Source organism: Acipenser ruthenus, chromosome 8, assembly GCF_902713425.1.
Source record: "Acipenser ruthenus chromosome 8, fAciRut3.2 maternal haplotype, whole genome shotgun sequence".
NCBI classification, from domain to species: domain Eukaryota; kingdom Metazoa; phylum Chordata; class Actinopteri; order Acipenseriformes; family Acipenseridae; genus Acipenser; species Acipenser ruthenus.
The window spans coordinates 7,363,311-7,382,197 of NC_081196.1; the positions used below are offsets into that span (position 1 = coordinate 7,363,311).

General features: G+C 39.5%; 1 protein-coding gene across 7 annotated transcripts in view; it reads left to right on the plus strand.

Annotated features, from left to right (window-relative positions):
- The window catches only part of LOC117405092 (arf-GAP with Rho-GAP domain, ANK repeat and PH domain-containing protein 1-like), a 68,352-nt gene that overhangs the window by 7,963 nt on the left and 41,502 nt on the right, over nt 1-18,887 (plus strand). For 6 of the 7 annotated variants that reach the window (XM_059028338.1, XM_059028341.1, XM_059028342.1 and 3 more), the window contains exon 2: nt 8,893-9,697. In XM_059028338.1, the coding sequence (XP_058884321.1) occupies nt 9,000-9,697 (698 nt within the window). In that variant the 5' untranslated portion in view covers nt 8,893-8,999. Of the gene's footprint in view, nt 1-348; nt 365-8,892; nt 9,698-18,887 lie in introns of those variants that run through there. The other variant, XM_059028337.1, reaches the window with a different exon arrangement.

Here is an 18,887-nt window from a genome sequence, read left to right on the forward strand (position 1 = left end):
AACCACAGTGTTGCACGCTCTCTGGGTTGTTTTAAGGTGGACTGGTATGGTAACAAACTGCTTGGTGCCTCCTTAAAAGTGTCTGCTTCCTTTCTTATCAAGTAGCAGAGACCTCATTTACAGTGTTGTTGACACATACACGCACACACATATTTCTTGACTTTTGTTTCTTTTTCAAGTTCCTCTAAAATCAAGATCAGGAACTTCTAATTGATTAGTAGAGTAAATATTTCAATGGGAAAAGCGTGAGAGAGGAGACCTGCTATCAAACTGTCTGAATAAGCACAGTTGGAAGTTCCAGTAAATCTTGTGAGTTAATATAAACGCTATACACTGACTGCCAAGGACTTTCAGCTGCTGTAAGGTAAAGTGGTGGTTTGCTTTGTCGTCTTAGTTATTTACAGGAATTAACAAAAAAGGCATTGGATTTAAAGTTTGTGTTTAGTCTCAGCACCAAAGAAACACTGTTCACCAATAATTGGGTAGAAAAATATTTTATTAAAGCCATAATGTTTTTGCTGGATTGAATATAGAACGAATATCTACTTTGGCATTAGTTTGTGTGTTTTATAGAGGGGTCGTCTATATGCTCTATCCACCTCATATCTGTGTGTGTGTGTGTGTGTGTGTGGGGGGGGGGGGTGTACTGAAATGTATGTATGGATGTATGCCTTTTTGTGTTTAGAGAGAACTACAAAGACAAAAATGTTAACCTCATTTTTTATAGCTAATAACTGTATTTGTATGTAAATTAAATGTTAGCTTAAAGGTTTTACTGTCTCATTTTGTCATAATGTTAAACCCGGAATAAAGACATTTTTACTGTTCCCAAATAAAATAAATATATATTGCAATGATAATTCACAATAAGGTCTTGTGAAATGTTGTAATACCCATTACAATTTGTGCTGTATGTAATACACCATATACCAGATATTACACAATGTGACGGAAACCTGTTACAAATTGCAATATCCATTGGAGAATGTAACCCACACAAGGGTAATTGGGGGGGGGGGGGGGGGGCGACACTGTCAAAAAATAGCCACTCTGTTCTGAATTTCAAGCAGGTTTCCATCATTTCCTTATACACAGTAGTGCAGTAGTGGATGTGTGACTTGGGTGAGTAATGTCAGTATTGCTAAGAAGAGAAATGAAAATTTCTGTGCATGAGCTGACCTCTTCAGAGCATTGCAATAAGAGGAACATGCGTAAGAATGGGAGAGTAACAACCCCATTTAGAAATGATTTCAAACCTATAACCTCACCAAGTATTAGAACAGATTTCTGCCCAAATATAGTTAGGAGCTGCTACTTGTTGGCATGGAGTACGTTTTTACAGTTGACCATAGTCATAAGAGAAAATGTTGTGATAACTGTTTTGTGATATGAGAATGATTTGGATTGTGATGTTGTTCATGTTAATACTGAAGGCTCAAATGCTGTGTCTTGTGTTTGTAACGGATTAGTAACTCAAGAAGTAGAAATGCCTACTGCACTGTGGTACAGACAGGAATGATACTAGGGAGGGTTTAGTAAAGACCCTGTCATTTTTCTTTCAATACAAATCCAGAGCCATTTCCTCCAAAGTGTATGCACTAAACCAAACAGAGCTAGAAGCAAGTATGTCAGTAACATGCACCCTCCTCCGCTACAGCTGAGAATATATAATTCGAGCTATAGGTGTGATGAATAAGACGGTTACCGGGCCATACGTCTGCAGTATGTACAGAATAGTATAGAATAAGATGGACAATTTTATACGTGGCTTTCCAGATATGTGGAGATATCTGTGAAGTGTGACACACGTTTGGTGTAAGGGAAACATTAAAGAGTAGAAGATAGCAGTGTAAAAACAACTGCATTCCTCCTACATGATTCTTGTTCTCTTTTCGCCAAAGCAGGTGGACGGCAAGCTTGGGGGATTTTTTTGTTTGTTTTTTGTGAGCCAGGCTGGCCTGCCCACTTGGATGCCCCTTGCCTGAAAGTTTTTTTTGTTTCTTTCTTAAGGCCTTGTCACACACACATGAGTTATTACAGCTTGAAGCTGGCATTGAAGGGGCATGCTGGGCTGTGTGAATTGCCTATACCGGCACAGAGCTGACATGTTTTATGAGGGCTCTGAAGCACCTCCTGAAGTAGTTCAGATACAGCTCAGACCTGACTTCACTGCCTGTGTGAAGAGCTTTGCTGGCACTGAAACGCTATAGCGGGTGTGGATTAAAAAGCATCCCACGTGACTTTATACCAGGAGTACTGTACAGCTAGGTTTTACATCGCCTTATATGAAGTCGAATGAAACCTGCTGAATAGGGTGGAATAATGTTACGTTAACATATTGAATTGCACACCGCTTTGTAGTTTTCATATACTTAATGAAAAACTGACAACAAATGGAAAATGGTGACATTTCGAAACCTAACATGAAATACTGTACTACTGTTATGGCTTCTGGTAGACTCTTGCGATATCATTTAGCAGTTTCTTTGATTTACATGATGTTAAATAAAAGATCAGAATTATGCTCATATATATATATATATATATATATATATATATATATATATATTTTAATTTATGTTTGAATCCTAAAATTCTAGGTGATGCAAAACTTTTGGCCATGGATGTACATGTAAAGGATATGTCATGAAAAACCGTGACATACTTCTGACATGGGCAGATGCAGCAGTAACATAACAATACTGTATGTCATGTTTTTTCATGACATTTTTTGTTGATACCACAAATGCTTACATCAATAAGAAGGCACTGTATATGCATATTTAATTTTGTTTAAAATATCTGCCATTGCATACAGATTTGAGACGTCTCTGAGATGGCTCAGTGCCTGCATTTGTGTGTGACAGACCGTGGCTTCGGACAATATTAAAACAAATGGTATTTTTGATTGTAATGCGGCTTACGATGTCACTGCATTGAAGATGTTCATTCTGTCAGTCCAGGCCAGTGGAACCCGTGGGGATTTATAACAACTGGTAGCCTACCTGTATTTGAATTACTAGTGATTGTATAAGCTTACTATTCCCTAATTAAAAAATACATTTGAAATGAATACATTGATTACTTTATCTGTTATATTCTAATGCCACGTGTCATGGTTTTTCTTTTTTTTTTTTTAAATTTAGTCGTCGCCAATTATTTTTACCCCGGTTTTCACCCCAATTTAGCATGCCCAATTATTATCTGTATCACCGGCTCACCGCTCGCAACCCCCCCGCCGACTCAGGAAACGGAGGCTGAAACACGCGTCCTCCGAAACGTGCTCCTTCCAAGCCGTCATTTTTCGCACTGCAGATCCACAGCAATGCTACCAGACCTATAGTGCCGGAGGACAACACAGATCTGGCGGCTCCGCTGCAGAGCCACAGGCGCCCTATCGGCCACAGGGGTCGCTGATGTGCGGTGAGCCGTGGATTCCTCTGCCGACCTAAGCCCTCCCTACCCGGGCAGCGCTCAGCCAATTGTGCGCCGCCCCCTAGGAACTCTCGGTCACGGTCAGCTGTGACATAGCCTGGATTCGAACCAGCGATCTCCAGGCAATAGGGCACATCCTGCGAGGAGCGCCTTTACTGGATGCGCCACTCGGGAGCCCGGATGCGCCACTCGGGAGCCCACGTGTCATGGTTTTTCATGACAAATGTTCCCATTTTCTATAAATAATATCAGTAGTGTAGCTCCCTGAACTCCTGTGAAGGTACTGTATGCTGATTATTATTTTTTACACAAGGCAATAGTATTGAGTAGGCAGTACGGAGATCGTCCTTTCCGACAGGTGCATTCTTCAGACCCGTTTTGAAATTCCTCTATTAAAATATCCTCATGCGAGTAAAAAAAATTGATTAAAGTTTCCTTCCTTCTTAAAATAGTTAGTGTTTTGTGATTTTTATTTGCGTTTTGCAAACACTGTGGTTTTTAAATGATCCGTACAGTGGCCCTGAATATCAAAAGTGTCTTCTGACAGTCCGAAACTCTCTGGCTCTGTCTGTTCTAACCCTACCATTAGTAGCCTATAGTCAGAGTCACCCACAGCAGACCTTTTGATTTTTGCACAGGGGTTATGTTAATTAGCTATCCACTTAATTTGCATAACATTCCTCATAGTGTCGGAATTGGGGTTTTGCAACTGTTCTCATCTTTCCTGGCCAGAGGGGGGAAAAAAAAGATTTTGTTAAAGTGGTTTCGTAGCCACGAGAACGATCTGTTGATTGACAGGTTTGAAAGTTGTTCACTCATGATCTCTGTGGCTGGGTGAAAGGGTTATGACGGTATTATACCTGCATGGATGGTGCTATTTTGTGCTGTGCGAATGGGTCTTTTTAAGAATTTTTGATTAGTCTCTGAGATGGTTCAGTACTGGCCTTTGTGCGTGCACTAGCTGGCAGTGTGATCTGGTGGTTAGAGCTGAATACTGCGAGACACTTTGGTATTGTGTCCAGAGTCGAGTGACTGGAAGGTGGGGTGGTTTTGTGGTTGGAGCTGAATTGTATGAAATTTAGGTTTAGCCAATTGGTTTACTTGTGGCTCCTATTGTCTCTTTCACTGTTTTTAGCATGGCACAAACAATCAAGGTCATTGAATTAAAAAAGAAAAAAGAGAGATTTATTCATCCCCCAAATATTGAAGTTAATGAAAATCAGCAGCTGAGACATGTGACTCAGACTTGCAGATTCTGCTTTGTAGAAAAGCAACCAAGTTTACAAATAATGGCTTGGCTTGCCCCCAATTCTTAATCATGGACTTTTACAGATGTAGTTTTTCTTCTGAAAGATATCACATCTCCACGGCACTCGGGTTGTTTGTCTCTCATTTCGTAACATTACTCATGGAAATACGCTCCTTTGTGTCTTAAGGGCAGCAGTGTGGAGTAGTGGTTAGGGCTCTGGACTCTTGACCGGAGGGTTGTGGGTTCAATCCCCGGTGGGGACACTGCTGCTGTACCCTTGAGCAAGGTACTTTACCTAGATTGCTCCAGTAAAAACCCAACTGTATAAATGGGTAATTGTATGTAAAAATAATGTGATATCTTGTAAGTCGCCCTGGATAAGGGCGTCTGCTAAGAAATAAATTATTATTATTATTATTATTACTGCAACTGTGGCAGTGTCACTAAACCCTGCATGGATCTCACAGGCGCTGAATGGGTGCCTGTTAAGGGAAGAGCCGAACTAAAAATAAAAATCATTCATTCATTCGTATTGTAAAGTGCTTCCTTTTTGCGTTCCATAGGGTGCATTGTGGGCCTGCCATTTACTTAAGGCGTGGTCAAATCTTTGCAAACTGACTCATAGACGGTCAATTAAAATCTGCTTCCTTGAGTGAAAACACCATCCTAACATGGTCCACTATACTGTGTGTAAAATTTGAATTATTTCATCATAATTTGTTATATTATGTACAAATTATAATATTTACTAAGTGTAGTTGTATGTGTACAAAATGGCATTTTTGAAATAATTCATACTGCATGTCAGAATTTGTCAGAAACGTCACGAATCAGGGAATTTGTAGGGGATCAGCCTGGCAGGTTGGTTTATACACTCTGTTGAATTAAGTTGCCAAAGATGGAAGGTGCTTGCAATAGACCTAATCATGATATCTGATCGTGATATCGAGGAAAGATAAGTAACCAGTAACTCAACAGTAATTCAGAGAAGCACCAGGTTCTGAGGTTGAGGCTGAACTCTGAACAGCAAAAGTCCTGGGGTTGAATATCCACAGACACAAGCCTCTGCCGTTTAACCCTTTTACTGTCATTTGTCAAATGTGAATACTATGATTGAATTGCTTCAGACAGGGGTTTCTCTTGTGTAACTATGACATACTGCTACTGGAAATACAGCACTGTATTTGATGTGTAAATACATTCTTGACAGTGAGATGTCAGCATGTTTCTTATAATGTACTAATGGGAATGGATGTCTTTGTACTCTGGTTCCTTTTTTCTGCAGAACTAAAATAGTTGGTCACTGAGATCTGCTTATTCTCACACATCAGTTCCTTTTTCTTAATGTTTAAGATCTGTCGCAGACCGTTTTCACTCCCAGGTATGTTATCAGTAAAGGTACTACATGGAATCATTAAGATAGGGTTTTGTCATGTAGGTGCTATTCATGTGTGATGGATTGACTGGTCTCTGACTACATGTGGTCTTGTGTGCTGAATCACCAGGATTTCTTTGTCTGGGAGTTTTTGTTTTACACAGGCCGTCCGTATACATCAAATACTGCTACTGCTACTGGCAATGGAACGTGAAACAAGCAACGTGATTGGTCAAGCGAGGTTCCAGCTGTCCGTATATTGGATGGATATGGGCAGTTAGAGTCTTGTCACATATTCTAAATCACTGCGCTTAAAAGTATCGGACAGTAGCCGTCTTGCTTTTACAGAATGTACAGCTGTACCTATGAAACTGAGTGAGCAATTACCGGCAAAAAATCCCAAAGTAGTAAGTAGACGTGCCGATTTGGAAGAAGAACAATGAAATGAACTGGAAGATAGCAAAAAAAAAAAAAAACGTTCTTTATACACAGTCACCCCGACTCTGTCTCTTAAAATTTTTAAAGGTGGGTAAACGCTACAGAAAAGCACAACACGACACTTCTGCACATTATACACACCTCTCAGACGCATAGCTTGAAAAATTACTGAAATCCAAGATGTCGTTGTATTTATTTTTATTCCTCCCGTCTGTTCTGCTCAAACAGGTCCGCTTTGTCAGTGACAGACATCTAAATCACTGCAGGAAGAACAGAAAAAACACATAAGTGCTCTGGCTTTTTTGTTCCGTATCACATCATGGATTGTTATTGCTGTGTTACCTGTTTGACAATGTGGGCAATAATCCTTACACTATCAGTGCTCTAGAGCAGCCATTTTGAAAAGAGCTTTGAAACACACTTTAAAGTTATAAGTATAAAAAGTTGTCAGGATGTTAACAATGAAAAAATTACAGGTACGTTATTTAAACAGGACGTGTAGCGCTATATTTTTTGGAACCCTGTTACTTACTCTTTAAAAGCAAACGCATCTTCACATTTGTACATGGTTTATGGACTATTACTACAAAACAACCATTAGTTTGACTTACAGACCTTACTGGTGGTCTTAATTTTCACAAAAAGTCACAAGTTGATGTGCTGTGTTCCACAGGGTTACGCAGTCAGCAATACACATTTAATTAAAAAATAAATAGTGCCACAAGAAAGAACCGGCTACTTACTTTAATATTACCAAGTAGAGGTAGAGATCATCAGAATCTGATAATGGGGCAGTATTCAAATTTATTACACTTCAGAAGTGTTAGAAAATTAAAGGGTGTAATGAACCACAACTTCCTGTACTCAGTCCTTTTGGCATTGCTGTATTAAAATTGTAGAGCAATGAATGCCAGATTCTGTTGTTGGAGTGGAAATAATGGGTCTTTTCCATCAGCATAGATTTTGGGCCATTATAGCACGTCTAATGTTCTTCACAAAAGTTGCAAACTTCTGCAGGCTGGCTCTCTAGTAACCTTTCTGCGAGCAGAGTCTGAGGTTTCCAATTAACCCTAACCCTGACTCTTATCATGCTCCTCGTTCAGTCAATGAGATTCTTCCATATTCCCATTATTGTTGCTGAACAGCTGCACACAACTCCTACTCTGCTTTTGTACATCTAGTGTATCGCATTTAATATTGTGTGACAGGCATGCATTGAAGACCAGGGGAATTTCTGATTTAACTTTCACTCTCAATTCTTTTTTGCCATTCACTGTATAACTCTTTTTTTTTTTTGGGGGGGGGGGGCAGATCACATGGGGCTTGCTTCCCTCTTTCAGCTAACATAATAACTGAGCTGGCTACTGGAAGGGTCACAGCACAATTGGCGCTAGTGAATGGTACGAACACCTTTACTATTCAGGGTTATTTTATACTGTATGAGGATGCAGATTTTCAAAACAATTATCTAACTTGAAACAATGAATGAGTCAGTTCATGAGGAGCTGTTTTAATTGTGAAAAATGGATGCATCTATGACAAAATAATGGACTTGTGAAATGGTTCTTTAAAGATATATAACGGCTGAATGCAGGCTTAAATTTGTCCTGTTATTAGCTGAGTCATTTGAGCACAGAGCTGCTGAGAAATTGGAAACCGTTGAATTAAGAAATAAGCAAATTTCTCTGTACAGCTCTGCAGGTTTTGCATCACCTAGAATTTTAGGATTGAGACACAATTAAAAAAAAGGCGGTATGTAATTCAATATGTTAACGTAACATTATTCAGCAGGTTTCATTCGACTTAATGAAGCTAAATTTAGTTAATTATGTATGGTGATACACAGCTTTTGGCCATGTCTGTAGTGTACAGAATTTCTTCAGAGCTGAAAGGAAGCAACAAAAACAGTTCCAAGCTGTTTGCGTTCCTTACACTGCACTTTCAGTACTTCCTCTTTTTGCCTAAATAGGCTTATTTTGTATCTGTGGTGATTAAAGTACATGAGAACCTGAGAGTTAAAAACACACCAGGAAAGGATGGTGTTCACAAGGCTGAAACTGTGACATTTATTTTCAGTGATTTTAATGTATGTGTACTGTATTCATAAAAAGGTCTTCACATTTAATCTGAGGAGTAGGGATGCTTTGATTTTGTTTCAAGTTAAATCTGTTTTATTCCTCCTTGACATTGCACTTGCTTCAAAATAGGGCCCCAGATGTACTGTCAAAGATTGACAACATCTACACACTCTGCCTTTTTTGAGGTTATCCTCCTGTGAATTTAGTGTTAATATAATATATTGGGCTAAAATGCTGGTCCATTTCTATGAAATTCTCCCCGCAGCCCACCCAAATATGTAAACACCAGTTCTAACTTGTATCTTTTTTTTTTCTAGGGTTCCTTAAACCCCTGGGCTGGAGAAACTAATTTTGGAAATGGCCATGAACTAACACAGCTGTTCTAAAACCAGAGGAAGCTCCTTCTTTCCCCTCAGGTTGTGCCATGTCTTCTGAGGAGTCCTCCCTCCCGGTCTCTGAGTGGCTCACAGTGCTGCGTCTGAACCAGTACATCAGTTCCTTTGAGAGGTTCGGCTATGAGATTGTCTCGGACTGCCGGGGGGTTACCAACGAGGAACTTCACCTTGCAGGAGTGGTCCTCCCAGGTCACCAAAAGCGAATCCTGGCTAGCCTTGACAAGATCTTTTCAGAAGAACCACAAAACCAGAAGCCAATCCCCAAAAAGAGGAACATATTTCTCAGCCCATCGCCCAGAAACGACTCCCAGGATGATTTGCCAATGGATGGTGACATGATGGAGGCTGGCAGCCCCAAAACTAATGACTCTGTCATCCATGACAAGGCTCCCCCTCCCATTCCACCTAGGGTGACACCCAATCGGCCACCTGTCAAATTCACTCCTGCTGTAGCCCCTGGACATCTCCGATGCCCCAATACACTGCCCTTGGAGGCCACAACTTCAGAACAGCAACTCCTGAAGAAATGCACGCCCTCCCCAGTTTCTGAGGAGTTTCATCTTTATGAGCATTGTTCCTCTGACCAGACGAGCAAAGTTGTGCCACCGCTTCCAGCAAAACGTTATGTCGTGGGTGCAAAAGAAACTCGGGCCCCGCCACCACTGCCAAAGCGTCCACCAGTGGCGCCACCAAGAACTGTGCCGTCCAGTAATTCCCCTTCACTAAGGTAAGCAGTGGGGGGAGTCGCTGTGATTCATGAAGGCCTTTTATATATTGCACCCCAGAGAGCCACATGGCAATGCTTATATGTATTAGGTGGCAATCTGGCTCTGAAGGTCTGATATATACTCAAAGTGTTTTTTATTATTTGTTAATTACATTTGGATCTTTTGATTTGTATAATGCATATTACGTAAACCGAAGCTGTTGTATTAAAATCCACTACCACATCTTTATATGTAGCAACTCTATATGGCGCTGCTGCCGTGTATGGAGCAGGGTATAGTATGCCAAAGCACTTGGAGGTGCCTATAGTGGTTGTAGTGCTTCAGTGAAATGTATACTGAATACCTTGTATACAAGACAGTGTAAGAGAAGTGCTATGGTAGAATGTGTTTGAAACATACAAAATATACGCTAACACTAATCATTTTAATTTTAAAAACTGAGCACCATCTGCCCCCCCCCCCCCCCCCCCCCTCCAGCTCATATTATCCAGAGGCAGAACTTTAGTTTCTTCATTCGCCATCTCGACAGCAAAGCGTTGTATAGCGTAAGCTGTATTGAAGGAAATGTCTCGAAACCCCTCTACTGTTTGGGATTTTTTTGTTAAATGCCCAGACGACCAAAAAAAAAAGTTGAATGCAAACTGTGCAAGCGACTCTTGATGTATCATGGAGGTACAACCAATCTCCGGGGTCACTTCACAAGCGTAAGTTCATATTATTATTATTATTAGTATTATTATTAATATTTTTAATAGTAGTAAAATCTGACTGTGATTCTGATAACCTGTTTGGAACGGTGACTGTTAAATAAAGCTTTGTTTTGCCTCAGTCCGCTGCAGTTGGTGCTGCCGCAATGCAAGCGTACTGTATATATCGCAAGCAGCATCAATTACGTGTAAATAAACAACGTGTATTTTTATTTAATTTATAAAAACATGATTACTGTTCTATATAACACATTTTAACTACATGTGAATGTTTTATTCCATTTATGTGGATTACCTGTAAAATAGGATTTTCAATCAAATATAAACATGTAGCTATGATGACGTCACCAGTAAATTATGCAAATGAGTACCATTGAAGGTTCAAACCTTCCTTCGGTAATGTGTTCAGAACCTTCGAAGGTCAAAATGTACCCTTCGTTGCAGCCCTAAAATCAATATTATCCCTGTCTTTTTTGTGTGTTTCTCAAAGGTGAGCCTACACAGTCGGTCTTCCTTCACAATGGCGCCATCTAGGTGGCAGAGCAGTTTAATAATAATAATAATAATAATATAATGTCTTTATTTTTATATAGAGCTTTTCATAGTGGACCATCACAAAGTGCTTTACAGAGGTAGGCTGTGAACTGGGCATTATATGTAGAGTCATTTACAATAGGACGTTGATTTACCATCTCATCCACAAGATGGAGCACACTGAGGTTAAGTGGGTCACACAGTGAGTCAGTCAGTGGCAGAGGTGGGATTTGAACCGGTGACCTTCTGGCCTTCTTAAATGTTGTAACAAGCTGTTGCTGCAGTGTAAATGACCCAGAAAGAGGCTTTGTGAAACAGAGGTTTGACAAAGGGTTTGACCTAATATTGTCACAGGAAATTTCTTCACCACAGTACTCATTTTCCATGTTGAATTATGTGATTTATAGTTTTTAGCTATTTTCGAGTTTTATGTAAATTGTTTTTTTCGAGGCTTTTGCTCTTTATGTACTGTAAGAAATTATTGTTTTCGGTTACTTTCCAAATTTCTTGTTGTTTTTCCGTCACAATATGTGTAGTAACTCGACAGTACTTGCACACTTCAATTGTACCTTCTTTCCTTTGCTGTCTTCCACAACGAAATCCTTATAGCCACGGGCATATTCTTCTGGGTTTTTTGTGTTTAGGCTTTTTTTTTTCATTTCGGCACAAATTGTAATCCTGTTTTAAATGCCACGAGTGTGTAAATACTCCCTATTGAACTGTAAGCTTTAAATCTCACGAGCAAGAACAATGCTCTGTTTCTAATTGTAATCTTATTTTAATTGTTACAATCCTCCAGTAGAAATGTAGGAATTTGCGGCCACTCAGTAGTTTGTGTGGGTAAAGTATTCAGAACAAATCAATGTGAGATACTAGTCAGGAAGGAGGGACATTGCCCAACTGCACTGGGAACATTTTTTTTGTAGGTTATTTTATCTTTTTTTTTCACAGGGAAAGGGGTCAAGTCAATGTGAATTGAGTAACCATTTCCAGTATTTTTCTGGTGTTTAATATCCATTTAATATACACTGATTTTATTATTATTATTATTATTATTATTTTTTTTTTTGTATGAGGGGTGTTTTATCGTTTTTTATATCGGTTAAAACCGAAGATCGGAAGCCCTAATTTATAATTCACCTAAATAGGGAATACAAAAAAATGTTAAAAGTGCTAGTTTTAAAATAGTGACTAATCACCCTTCAGACCTGGGATTAGTCTAGTTCTCTCCTGATCAATGAAGCCACAATGTCCTTTTTCTATTGTAGAGACTGTTTTCTAAGCGTGGACATTATACCACCTCATCATAAACACCTTTGATTTATACTCTACACTTTTTATTAATCAAGCACTATGTTAGCATTTTTTAAAATAATTTTAGCAATAAAAGACTGAACAATCCTGAGGATAACCGGTAGCTGCTTCCATGAAATACATGAAATCCACTTTAAAATTGCAAATCATGGCGATGAGAGATTTTCTTCAACGTTGCAAATATGGATTTGCTGAGTGCGGCTGACTTCTTGAGACGGACAATGTTGCCTGTGACACGGTTCAGTTTGTATTAACAATATACACATTCGTTTGTTTTTTTTAAATGATGATATTTATTTCAGTTTTACTCTGAAATATTCAATTTCAGATATTTCAATACTTGTTTAAAATTACATATATTTGTTATGGTGGGTTTACCACTGAATTAAAGCGATTTCTAAGGCGCTGAAACCGCTTGTTGGTGCTCGTCTCGGAGGTTCCGTGTCTATCCATCTTTCACTAGACTTTACCCAATGCCAAGTCCAAACACCACCAGGAATGGCAGCTGTAAGGTGACTTTTTTTTGTGTCTTTTTTTAAATTTAGTAGTCGCCAATTGTTTTTATCTTTTTCACCCCAATTTGGAATAGCCAATTATTTTTAGGCCCAGCTCACCGCTACCACCCCCGCGCTGACTCGGGAAGGGCGAAGACGAACACACATCGACCGCTTCTTTTACACACTGCAGGCCCATCATGCATCCACCTCAGAGCTACAGCGTCAGAGGACAATGCAGCTCTGGGTAGCTTGCAGGCTGGCCGGCAGGCAGGCGTCCGGCCAGACCACGGGTCACTCGTGTGCGGTGAGCCGAGGACACTGTGGCTGACCTAAGTCGGAAGCCCCCTGTAAGGTGACTTTTAATTGGATAATTTATTACATATACTATTTTCTTTAAATTAATTGGTTCTCATTTCATTTTTGGTGATCTGATTGGACAAATTAGTACTTGTTATAATTAGAATTACAACACGTACTAAAGTAAAATTAGAACGTGTACTAAATATTTGAAATAACACGTTTTTTGATCCAGATGGCATTCCATAGGCTTGCAACTGATACAGACCGGCAGTTGTTCTTTATGACAATATGATTCCTCAACCACAACAATACTCCCCCAATCTCACCATCGTAATGTATCAATCTGTTTGTACCACTGAATCACAGAGAATGAGAAATGATGACACAGGGCTCCAGACTGCGACTAAAATGGTTGACAACTTTTTTTCTGGGTCAGGCACAAAAATGCTGCCTCTCCCTTTTAGTGATGTCGGTCTGTATAAAACAAACATTTATTAATGTTTTAATAAACTGAATTGCGAGAAGGATGATAACAATTTGATTGAATACAAATGCTTGTAAGTTCAGAGAGGTGTTAACACCAGCAGAATACAAGAGGCCGTTTCTTGTCGTGATAGTGACCAAACGTGTGTGAGTACTGTTGTGTCAAAATGTAGCTTAAAATGAACAGTTGCATTTAAGAAATGTAGAATAAGAACAGCGAAAAATAAAAATACACTCAAGGTTTGTGCATTGCACATGTGCCATTTAACAAAATGCTCTGGCAACTTAAAATAAAGAAAATAATTAAAGGGCTTTAATACATCAGAAAGCTCAACATTTAAACAATAAAGGAAGTGAAAAGGTTACCATACCAAGCTGAAAAAAGTTATCTTTGTGAACTCCAATAAAACAACGTTCTCTTTTGCTAGTCAAATCGTAGAGTGCCTAAATAAAGTTTTGAGTCAATAAGAACATATTTTTTTTCGTCTGTTGCATCTTGCATCACAGATATAATTTAGTTACATTGTTTACCGTCAGGAGTTTAAGGATGATTTAATTGCACAAGTTTCCCCAGTTAGATGATGAGCTGATAATATCTCTTTAGCCAAAAGAAGCAGGCACGGTAATTTGAGTACCATTATAATGTAAACCAGTAGGTAGCGTGAGTTTTGTACTAAAGCAGGGTCAGCTGTTGTAGGGAATACCAAGTTTATTTCTCAAACGGACCATTTTTGAAAATGTGAAAGCAGAACGCACAGAAATACTTGGGACTGTATTTAGGAAGTGTACTATTGAGAAACAAATTAAGGAAATTAAAAATGAAATGTACTGCAGCAATACTTGATTGCCATTCGCAAAATTTAGCTCTCCGATTGTGCCAATAACAATATCTAAAATATATGACAATGTGCTTGCCATGGTGTGTTTTAATATCGTAAATATAGCAGAATGAACTCACTGCAATTTAAACTGTTTTTTTACTGAAAAATTAACCTAGGCAATCATAAGAGCTGTCTGTTACATGCTGTCAGATCAGGACTTCACCAACACTGAGCATGGGAGCTGCAGCATGCTATTTCCCATAGTCTAACTGTACACAATTAAAGGTGCGGTCACCAATTCCATACACAACACTTGCAAAATATTTAAAATATAAACATGCTGAGTTCATTGCAGTCGTCAGCTGCATAGGTTAACCATTCAGCAGAATGAGACAGCAGGTGAGTACCGACACAACAAACCTGCTTGTAATGGGGTATGTCTTGGTTTTACAGCAGCCGTTTAAGATTGCACATAGTCACTGGTACACCTGGTGGTCCCTGCAGGAAACACTGGTACTTGAGATGAAAAGGTTGAAAACCACTGATCATGTATGTAGGGGTCCAGCAGGAGTAATGACCAAGCCTCCACACCGCCTGCCACTCTAGAAAAGCATGTTTTCTGCAAATGCAAGACATCCAAATGCCTTGGGAGAGGCTGTTCCTGTGCCAAAGCCTCCCTCTCATGTGTGATTGCCTGCTTATGCACTGGAGACGCTGGAAATTGTGACAGAGCATGTTGAGCAACTAATTGAATTTTTGTTATGCTTTATAAGTAAACGCAAGTTACATGTAAAAGGATTATATGTATGTTGATCTCTCCTTTTGTCCCCTGGCTTTGCTTATCTGAGGTTTAACAGCCCCACTAAGAATAGTTGTATTACTAAAATAAAAATGAAAACAAATGTCTTACAAGAATTCTAAAAACACCCAATTAGCTTACAGTACAAGGTTAACAGTTGGTGTATTATTATTATTATTGTGTGTATATTATTTCGCTTGACACCTCTTTTATTTTCTTCCTGCTTTGCTGAGCTGTTCTCACGCCCAGTGTATTCTTTAAGGGTACTGAAGTACATGGTTTGAGTGGTTTGTGTAACAGTTTGCATAGATACCTGTGTTTTATTTTTATTGATGCATATTTAACTAAATGGGGAAAACCCCTTCAAAATCTCTGAAAAAAGAAGTTTGCTCACGATTGACGATTGATAGCAATTTAATGTAGATAGTTAAACGCAACCACAAGGACGTATTTATTTGTTTGTTCATTTAGTTAATTATTTGTAAGGACTGTCTTTAAAGGGTACATTGCCTTGTGCCTTGTGTCTGTGTTTATGTGTACCACTTCTTTGGTTAATAGTTAGACCCCATTCACACTTGCGATTTAAGGTGGCCCGGGGCCGCCTTTTCTCATATGGGAACGCTCCAAAAAAGAAAAGGCAGCCCAAGGCCGGCCTAGATTTAGGCCACCGTTTCGATGTGGCCCAGGGCCTGCAATCCAGGACCAGGGCCGGCCTTTATTTATAAGTGCTCCAAGGGATATTCAAGGCCTTTGATATTTTTTATACCCACCCCCTGATCTGTGCCTTTCAACAACTTTGTCCCGGAGTTCTTTTGAAAGCGTCTTGGTGCTCGTGGTTGAGTCTTTGCTTTGAAATGCACTACCCAGCAGAGGGAACTGCTGAATTTATCATGAAATCATGTGAATCACTACAATTTAATACCGGTGGAGGCCACTTAACTTGGTGTGTGATTTTGAAGGTCATGGAATATATCTCGATCCATCCATGCATGGTTTTGTGGCTTGTACACTACTGGTAAAGCGGCCACGTTAACATTTTTAAAGCACCTCTGCTTTGCTGCTGTTCCCACTAGAAGAGCCAGCAGGCGATGGGAGCTAGTTGCATTAGCGCATAGCATTAGTGTTAACATGTTCCTTTTAAAGTCTTGAATTCAGAGGCTGATTTATCCGAAGGTGTTGTCAGGGTGCATGTAGGCAGGCATTTAAAAAAAGCCCTGTTTCATTACAGTTATACAGCTGATCTCTGGTTAGCTAATGTGTTTCTATCAGATCGTGTAAAGGCTGGTTCACACTGGGCATACGATTCAGACGGACGCTACGAACGCACCACCTTGCGTTCAAATCGTAGATGCTGCGGACCAGTTGGTAGATTTCAACTTCTCAGCGTCAAGTTGGTGACGTCACTCGCGTTCAACCAATCACATGCCTTTCTCTTTCCTTTAGAATTTTACAAGTAAAATACAATTTACTGTTTATTATTTGAAAACAATTATACTTGTATAGATGTAGTGGAAAATGTCTAAAGAACTAATAATTAAGCATGTACGGTACCATAAATAAACAAATAAATAATCCGAATAAAGACGAACAACTCAGGAATTTAAACCGTGTTTGATGGGTGCCTCTCAGCAGCCTACATACAGTGTTTACTGAAAGCGGGATGGTTAAATTGAGCGGGTCAGCTCAACAAAGTCTGAGCAAATGTCAGTGATTTTACCATGAAACTGAATGGTGGCATTTGCTGTCAATCGCACAACAATTATTTTTTATTTTTTGGGATCAGCTGTTTATAAAAGAGGCTCTGCGGTTCTACAGTGTATAAGTTAAATGCGACGGTGTGCATGACTCCCCGAACCTCCAGAAGAGTGTTGTCTTTTTTAAACCAATCAGAATGAACTAACGCAGGGAGAAGATTGCTCAGTGTGAACTACAGCCTGCGTCCGTTCGTAGCGTCCTTCTGAATCGTATGCCCAGTGTGAACCAGTCTTAATTCTGAAAGGATCTACTGCTTCTGTGTTAGCTCAAAGTTTTTCGCCCTGCACAGTGAGCTGCTCCATGACAGCTTTGAAATCGCTTCAGCCAGCCGGATGAAGCTTTAAAGTTTGAGTCGCCGTCTAACAACTGTTTAAAGACCTTTTGCTTTGTCACATAATAGCTTCAGAAATTGGAATTCCCTTGTGCTTGAACAAACCAGGTAAACACAGATTTATCCAATTTGTCGTCTTCTGGGCCTCTCAGAATCTTCCGTTGCTTGCACCCATAGAAACTGTCGGCACCCCCGACTTTTTTTTTTTTATTTGGGTCTACCCCTCGTGTCAACGTCCAGAACAGTTGAACTGCCTTTGAAGTAGTGCAGTGCTGCCTGCTCATAGTAGATCTACACTATTGTGAGAACATTTTAAAGAAGGGCACCAAGTTAGTCCCAAATGTCTTGTTTAACTTGGATATTTTAAAGATATCTCTATGAAGATAAACTTTCATCTGCATTTATGACCATTGTTTTAAGATGTTACAGATTAACGTCATCCCTGTAAGACTCATACCAAAGCAGCTTCAGTCATTAAATCCTCCAGAAAAGGAATGCATGTCTGTTTTTTTGTATATTGCAAAATATTTTAGTCTTGCATATTCTTCCTTTTTAATATGATTTGCTGTGGACACATAATTGTTAATACAGCACCTCATGTCGCCCGGAAAAATGGTTGGCCAGGTTTTTGCAAACTGGTGCAATGCTTAACTGGGATGCTTTGCATAAAATATATAATTGAATGAATAAATATATATATATATATATATATATATATATATATATATATATATATATGAAACAATATGCAAAATGAATTAAGTCTGTCCACTAGATGTCACTCTTTCCTTACATAGCCACCTTACCTGCAGCATATCCAAGGTTAGTACATATAATTTCTGTTGTACCTGGCAGTTTGGTCAAATTATCAGCATGGGAAACGAGAGGCGTGTGGCCCTCGAGGTCAGAACTTAGCAACAGTGAGGCAATGTGGACCTAATGGTTGAAATTTAGGGATTAGGAGATTGTAAGGGTGGTTGGAGTTGAGGGACTGGAAGACTGTACAGTTGCTAGGTTTTAAAAACAAACAACTCGTTTAAATTAATTTGCCACCATCAGTTTTAAAATATACGGCTGTGTTTGAGCTAGGTTACAGCTGTACCGAGAGGTGGTACTTTTAATGAGTTTTAAATTGGGTGCTTTGTATCCACAGAGGACAGTTTGGTTTCCTCTTTTATAACCATGGCAATGTATTCCCTGGAGGAGGGCTACCTGTCACAGCTCCACCCAGCAAGAGACGATTTACAGAAATACAGGAATAGTGCCTTGCTGCAGAGTCCACAGTCTTTTGCTAGCTATAGCCAACAATGTACCCACCCATCTACTGCAGATAGGGTGAGACCCCAGGTTGTGGTTTGCTGTCAGGCGGTATTACTGTATCACACAACAAGCATTCGCTTCATAGAAAACAAGACCTACAAAAGCAACTACAACTGCAGTTACAAAGCTTTGTGTGTACTGTCCGGTACAGAGGATATTTATTTATTTCTTTCTGTGAAGGGTGCATAAAGGACAGTGAATTAGCCAAATTTGCAGTCTTTAATTGTGTTTTGCACAAATAAATTGGAAGGTAGGCTATGTGTTTTACTTGCAACCATGTGTGCACTGTAAAAAACATGTTATGAACATTTTAAAAATGATTTATTTC